Here is an 8,511-nt window from a genome sequence, read left to right on the forward strand (position 1 = left end):
TTTGAGTTAAAAAAACTTTTACCAGATGACAAATGAACTACGCATGCTTTTGCTTCGATCCTCGTAGGTTTCATTAAGATAGGACTTTTATTGAAGGATTTAGGTTTTTAAATAGGTTTTTCAAATTCGTATTTTATTGAAAACCTAAATCATTCAATATAAGTGCTATCGTTATGAAACCTTCAAGGATCGAAGCAGTCAACCCTCGAGATCAAATTTCTATTCTCAAAAAAGTCGCGTACCGACCTTAAGTTTGAAAAATTACAAAAGAAAATTTCCCGCCAATTTCATTTTTGAATAATTCAAATTTTGAACATGTAATTTACCCCCTTAATAATTGAGTTAATAACCTTTTAAAAACTGGAAACTGGTCTAAGGTTGTTTCTGCTTCAAACCTTGAAGGTTTCATAAAGATAGGAATTTTATTGAAGGATTTGGTTTTTTCAAAATCGTAATATATCAAGAAAACCTAAAAACTTCAATATTGTTCGTATCGTCTTGAAATCTCCGAGGTTCAATGCAGTGATACCTCTAGATCAAATTTCTGTTCTAAAAAAAGCTGCGTCTCGTATTTAAGTTTGAAAAATTGGCAAAACAAAATTTCCCGCCATTTTTTTTGGTTTTGAAAATTCAAATTTCGATCACAACATTTACCCCATTAACAATTGAGTTAATACACTTTTAAAAACTGGGAACTAGTCTAGGCACGCTTCTGCTTCGAACCTTGAAGGTTTCATAAAGATAGGACTTTTATTGAAGGATTTAAATTTTTTAATATGTTTTTCAAATTCTTATTATATATATATTCAATATAAGTCCTTTCTTTAATAATAGCAGTATTTCCTATTTAACAAGTTTTTGAGACCAAAAGATTTACAACATCTAGGCATATTTTAAATGATACTTATATTTACATTTTTATAAATCTTGTATTAACAATATTTTTATGTTTTGATACAAGTAATAATAAACATTATTTAAATAGCTTTTCAAAATTATACACATAATATCAGAATACTAGCACAGTTTAGTAACTTTAATAGAAATTAAATTAATTAATTTATAGTTACTTTTAGTTATGTAAGTGAACATCATAAGCAAACCCCTAACTCTCAAAACCATAAGTAATAATTCATTGAACCAGTGAAATATAAATTTTTCTCAATTGTATTTTATCAAGTATAGTACTAAGATTACGAAAAATGTAGTAAATGTTTTTAGTTACCACCTAGGTAACAGTAAAAGTGTTTTTAAAAAATATTTATAAACAAAATATGATGTAATATAAAATAATGAAAAAAACATAATAGGTACTTAATTTTTAAAACAACCCTAGGTAACAGTACAAGGAAAATAAAATACACGTCACTAGATAACAATTAGAAAAGTAATTTCAATTTTCAAGTTTCAAAGTACCTACTAAGGCACAGTGCATTTATAAAAACTGAATCTTCGATTGAATAATTTGAGGTAGTTTGAAAAGTTTGGGAACCGCTGAGTTAAGCTCTAGGTAGCACAATTATTTTTGGAGTTGCAACTAAATAGTAAATAATTAAAATCAATTTCAAACAAGTTTTGGAAAAACTATTGAGAATTTCGGAAAATGACCTCTAGGCCTTAACTTACATTTTAACAATTATTAATTCATCATTGCTTTCAAATTTAAATTCATCTATACTTTAAACCATACGCCTATAAACTAACTATGCATAGAACAGGTACATCAAGGATGATGCAAAAGGAGAATGCAGACATGCATTTAGTTACAGGTATAACATTGAAGGGTAACAAAAGTCAATATTTTTTAATATAAAAAAGTAATATAATATTAAGTTTGATAAATAATAAATATGTCATAGTATTATTGTAATTTGTCAAAATATCATAATTATATAAATATATATTTATTCATCATGGTGTTGAAATGAAGTTAACAGTAAAAAATGAACTAACAGGGGTCAGCCATTGTCCATATTTCTTACAAACACAAATATTACTGAAAAAGTGACAGTAAATTTATGTTTGCTCATAAAATATAGGTACTTATATACATTGTCCCTTAATATGGACTATATTGTATATGTGTTATACAGCATTATCTTTATAAGGAGAAAAGAATACCCATTTTGTTATGTACTAGAAAATCCCTATGTAGTACCTTCTATTAATTGTGTATTTATTTGAGTGAATAAAGTAGTCTGTTTGGTCTGTTGATAGTCACCAAACGTGGAAGTGTGTTTAAATAGTATAGTCTGGAGTACATGTTTAAATCCAATAAAGGTATCGAAATTATGGGGTTAAATATTTTATACACTTATCTTTCTTTATGTTATAACACTTAATTATTGCAAATTGCATTACACTTAAATTTATTTTTTCTAAATATACCAATAAATTATAAATACTGAATAGATTGATACAGTTAATACATTTTAAAAACAAGAAATTGTCACACAACAAAATTAAACCTTAAACAACTAAAAACTATGAATAATTTGAAAGGTTAGGAATTAAAATAAATTTAAAGTACTTATTTTATTTTTTTAGTAAAAAAAAAAAACCAAAATTAAAAACATTCATTGCCATTTAAATCATTTTAATAATGTAAAGAAAAATATCTTGTTGAAATAATACTGTCGATTTTGTACTACAATCCAGGCTGAAACAGAAATAAAATTGAATGATTCAGTGGCTTAATATGTTTAATCATATATTTAATACAGTAAGAATATGTACATAAATATAATTAGAATGAAGATTTAATAAAACTGTGAAGAAACTGCCAATTGCATGTAGCGATCTGCCATTTAGTTACATAATACCTATAACAAGTTTAGTTTATCTTCAATAAAAACAGAAGTGTTAGTAATAATCATTGAATATACCTATTACCTACTGAAATACTTGTCCCAAAAAATAATTATGTTTACAAAGTATTTAAAAAACTATAAACATATCGATATAAGTAATAACTAATAAGTAACAACAAATATGAATTTTTATTTTTGTTTCTAAATATTATATAAATAAATAGTTTTGTTTCTTGCGTCAATATGAATTGGGGAATTGTAAAGTTAAAAATAATCAAATTAAATTTATTTTATGAATATCTACTAAAAATTTACTACAATAATATCCAAAGTAGTATTTAAATCTGAGAATAATTATAGGCATCATACATTCATACCTTTTCAATAAATGTAGTTATGTTTGTTTGGCACATTTAACATATTATTATATATTAAATTTATTTCTTATAGCACAGTAAGTATACTTTCACTAATATTAAAGCTGCATTTAACTCCAAAAATTTAAATAATAATACTAGTAATCGTGAGTATGTACCTACTGTGAAAGTGTGAAGTATAAAGCATAGAATAGAGGTTAAAGTTAAAGTATTGGTATAAAGTATAAAGTTAAAAGTATTAAAATTTAAATTTAAAATATGAATATTATATATTATGATTAATGATTATTGATCAATAAATGATAAAAACCTAACTTCACCGATTAAAAGCTAACTAAACAGGGTTTTATTTTATAGAAGGCAAAATTTCTCGCTATACATTTTTTCAATCATATGAAAAAGATTTTTATATTTTTGATTTATTCGCTGGTCAACGCCGCGGGAATTGGGATTTTTTCTAACTTTTGTAGGTTGGCATAAGCATTATTTTTTTTTTCTTATCAAGTTCGCTGTTATCAATTGTTATCAAAATCGGGAAAACTGTACCCGTCCCTTTGGAGGAAATATAGGTGAACAGTTTCGGACAGTTATACTCATGGCTGAATACCCGTTTTCCCTTGCGTATACCAGGCAGTCCATGTGACCGTTCAACGCAGCCCTGTTGCACGTGTTCTGGTCCCAAGGGACGCCGATCTCGTGAGCGAGTTTCGGGCAGTTTATGTGCCCGTGAGCCGCGGCTGCCTCCACGCATATGTTTTTAAACCTCTAGTCGTTGATGGTCAACTGCAACCTCCTGAACATGGTCTGCCTTTCGTCGCTCTCGTTTCGGATTTTGTCGATTTTTAATATTTCAAACAACGTCCAGCAAATCGAACCTGTCGCGATCGATCTCGTTGCAAGCGTAGTACGAAATTACACATAAGTACAAATTTGGGCGGGGAAGAGTAGGGGGACCGAGGCAATTGCGGTCCGGCTCCCCGTCACCCGCCCATCATTTCATTTCCAGTCCTCTCTATCATAGTCCGCGACTGCGATGAAAATATTATGTTATCGTTTTGTCATTGTTATCACGTTTTGATAGCTGCTAAAAAGGGGCTAAATGTAGGCAATATTATATACGGACACAAAAAATTTTTCCCTGCGAAGATCCATTCGTCGATAACGTTACCGCGTCAAATTTCCATTATCAATCTGCAACCATCGTTACAGGTATTCTTCTACCGGGACCTCTAAGAAATATGTCGAAGAACAAATTAAACTTGACCCTTCCTCCTGGTGTGGCTGACAACCAACAGCCTGTGTCACCATCTGCACCATTATCGGCAGCATCAGACGCAGGGTAAGTGTCCACAAACGACAAAGACAAAAATTGTCTGTTGAGACTGGTTGGTCAACCGTTAACATAATTTTTGTGTACGTTACAGATGCGACAAATTAAGCGTAGCAAGTCTACAAGAACAATTGGATCGAGTCGGAATGGACGACGAACAACGGAAACGAATGGAATTGTTTTTATGTCAAAAGGAAAAGATTGGGGGTGAACTTAGTGATGCAGACTTTGAGAAAATGAAAGATGGTGAACTAGGTGCTGGCAACGGTGGAGTAGTCATGAAAGTCAAACACAAGTCCAGCGGTCTCATCATGGCCAGAAAAGTAATAGAACTGAACTTAATTGATTTCCTAATACATACGATTATATTTTATAATGTTTAAAACTTAAAAATGTAATGTAGACAAAATTATATAATACATAGGTATTATATAATTGACTATAATTCTAATTTCTTTGATTTTTGATACTTCACTTTTATATATATATATATATTTAAATTTAAAAAATGTTTAGCTCATACACTTAGAAGTAAAGCCTGCGATAAAAAAACAAATCATTCGGGAACTTAAAATTTTGCATGAATGTAACCATGCACACATAGTTGGTTTTTATGGAGCATTTTACAGGTAATTGCCTTATTTAATAATACTGTTTAAAATTAATAAAAACAATAATTTCTTGTATTTATATAATTACCATATGGTTATAGTGATGGTGAAATTAGTATTTGCATGGAATACATGGATGGCGGTTCCCTTGATCTCATATTGCAAAAGACTAGAATACCTGAGCCAATGCTTGGAACTATAACTGCTGCCGTGCGTCCACGCCAATAGTTTTTAGTTATAGAAAACATTACCATCCACATTTTTTTTTTCATTTTTTTAGGTTGTCAAAGGTCTGATTTATCTACGAGAACAACATTCCATTATTCACAGAGATGTCAAACCCAGTAACATTTTGGTAAACAGTGCAGGGGAAATTAAGATATGTGATTTTGGTGTGTCTGGTCAATTAATAGACTCTATGGCTAACTCATTTGTTGGTACTAGATCATATATGTCTGTAAGTAATAAAAAAAAACCTATCATAAAATTATACTTTTAGTTTTTATAACTTATTTTATTCAACTTAATTTTTAAGCCTGAACGACTACAAGGTACACAATATACATTACAAAGTGATATATGGTCCTTGGGATTATCTTTGGTTGAAATGGCCATTGGAATGTATCCCATACCCGCACCTGATGCTAAGACCCTAGCATCAATATTTGGGCCTAGATCTCAGGCGACTGAAACAATAGAAAATATTGAAGGTGATGTCTTCGGTAAGAAAGTTTTAAATATAACTATAATATATTTGTTACATATTGAGCAATTGGCTATTTATTTAAATCAACCTTCTTTCTCATTCAGCGTTTTAAAATTTTTTTTTATGTTTATATAAACATAAAACATTTTAAATATTAACCGTTAAAAGAGTTCATATGACTTGCATAATTTTCTTATTTTTATCCATATGATTTTATTTTAGCGAATGGAAATGGACCTAGACCAATGGCCATTTTTGAACTCCTTGATTACATTGTTAATGAACCACCTCCTACATTACCAGCTGGTATATTCTCTGATGCCTTTAAAGATTTTGTAGACAGATGCTTAAAGAAAAATCCCAATGAGAGAGGAGATTTCAAAATGCTTATGGTAAGTTATAATTATTACTTAATATTAATATATGTTCTAATGACTGGGTTTGGAATAAAGGCAAAATCATATTTTGAAAATTGCTTGAATTTAATTATGTGTCACAGCATTTTTACTACACTTAATTTATGTCTCAACATTTTTGTTACAGTGGAACCTCAATAAGTCGAAATTCAAGAGAAATTAAATTTTTTCGACTTGTTGAGGTTTTTTACTTACTAAGGTTAGCGTAAGTTAGATTAGGCAAGGGAACAACATTTATTTCAACATATCAAGGTTCCATTGTATTTTTTTTAGTTTGAAAAACTGTATAGTAAATCTAAACTATATTTTATTTTTTCTGAATTATAATAAATTATTGTATCATCTGCATTAGCAGAAAAATACATTATATTTCAATTATAGTAAGTATTTGACAGAAAATTACTCAACTTCAAAAATATTAAATTTGCCTTATATTCAATTCTGAGTGGAAGTATTTCTACAGTTGAATAATATCAATACTATGCTCACGTTTTTTTTTATATGTGTTAAAAGTTCATTTTTTTACAAAATTCATTAAAAAAAAAAAAAAAAAATAGTATGCATTAAAATTTGAATTATTATAATTTTTGTATGAAATTATGAGGGTCAGTACAACAATTACCAGTATAATAGATAGGATATATACAGTTTTTCAAGTTTGTAAAATTAATTGATTATCCAAACAATTACAATTACTGGTATAAATAGGGGAAAACTAACACAACAATTTCATAATTTTAACATAAAAGAATGTTTAATTAGTCTTTTTATGGTTGCCAAAATGTAATGATTATTAGGTATATAGCCATATATAATAATATATGAACTAAGGCTTCAAAACGTTATTAATACAACATTGACACTTATTTTCTGATATTTATGGTAATTTCTAAATTTGTATAAAACAATGATGCCAATAGCACATACATTAGATAGTAAACAATATAATATAATTATTTTCATATTTTATAGGATCATCAATGGATAAAGAAAGCAGAAAGTGAACCAGTTGACATCGCTGGATGGGTTTGCAAGATAAAAGGTTTAACTCCAACTACTCCAACCAGAATGGCTTCGAATTCAGCATCATGAGTCTGCTCACTGCTCCTAATACAAAGGCTCACTGCTGTGGACTCCTATTTAGACAGAAATGTCTAGAGGTGTGCCCCTCCCAAGCTTAATATAATATAATTGCTTTTGCCAAGAAATTGTTTTGATCGTATTTATGTAGCCTTTTATAGGGTGGTAATTATATATTATATAATAATTATTAAGTAGGATATTGAATGTTATTTTAAAATATATTAGGGATAATTTATAACTAATAATCCCAAGGGTGTTTTTTTATAAACTTTTCTACGTGTATTGTGTGATAAAAGCATTAATTTCTATTTCTATTGTTATATTTTATTGATGTGTTATGTTTTTTAATCTTATAGCTTACTTGCCTTCCTCTTTTCACAGGCCTATGTTGGTTTAGGATAGGCACATAATATGCATCATATTGGAGTTGACGCGTACCAAGCTTAAAATATTAGTAGTATAAGTATTGAACAAAAAAATAACTAAGGTCTATTAAATCAAGTTAGTAAGATTTTTTTTTAATTAATCTGTGTGGTCTATTGTGCTTTTAATTCTAACATTTCCAACATTATAAATTCGGTGATTTTTTTGTATGTTTTTTTTTTACTGTTATGTAGATGATTAGATTTAACATTTATATTTATTTTTATTATAGTTTATTTGCTAAATTTAATTTTCCAATGTAAATTTATTTGTTTATTTTAAGTTCATAAGTTGTTCCTGCTACTTCAGAGTGCACCCTTTTAACCCACTTTTTTCTTAATTTCGCCATCGTCCCATTTAATAATGTACCAGTTTAGGTTTATGCAATTGCTTTTGGTAAATATTTAGACATTTATATTTTTAAATTGTTTAGCCGTATGTTCATTGTTTGTTTATATTATGATATAACATTATTTATTTAAATGTAATGGTTATTATTACATAGACTAATTAATCAAAATTACATTGAATGTCTTGGCATATCATTAGGCCAATGGGAGCCGTAGTAGCAGGAGCAGTAAACTATGTATTATTATACTATAATATTTAATGACAAAATATGGGAATGAAAACCATATATGTCATATGTTTTATTCCTAAATATAATTATTACTATTATTCATACTATATAATGTATCATAGAATATAAATTATACATTTTTTTAATTTAAATTAATAAAAAAATTATATAAGTA

The 8,511-nt window shown here is 28.4% G+C and overlaps 1 protein-coding gene across 1 annotated transcript; it reads left to right on the top strand.

The window, feature by feature from the left end:
• Positions 1-4,255: 4,255 nt before the first annotated feature.
• Positions 4,256-8,511, top strand: LOC132945037 (dual specificity mitogen-activated protein kinase kinase dSOR1). Its single transcript, XM_061014648.1, has 8 exons — positions 4,256-4,526; positions 4,612-4,840; positions 5,034-5,146; positions 5,230-5,338; positions 5,409-5,585; positions 5,664-5,850; positions 6,057-6,226; positions 7,223-8,511. The coding sequence occupies exons 1-8, from the start codon at positions 4,426-4,428 to the stop codon at positions 7,340-7,342; spliced, it is 1,206 nt and encodes a 401-aa protein (XP_060870631.1). The 5' UTR covers positions 4,256-4,425; the 3' UTR covers positions 7,343-8,511.

Source organism: Metopolophium dirhodum, chromosome 5 (genome assembly GCF_019925205.1).
Source record: "Metopolophium dirhodum isolate CAU chromosome 5, ASM1992520v1, whole genome shotgun sequence".
Lineage (NCBI taxonomy): Eukaryota > Metazoa > Arthropoda > Insecta > Hemiptera > Aphididae > Metopolophium > Metopolophium dirhodum.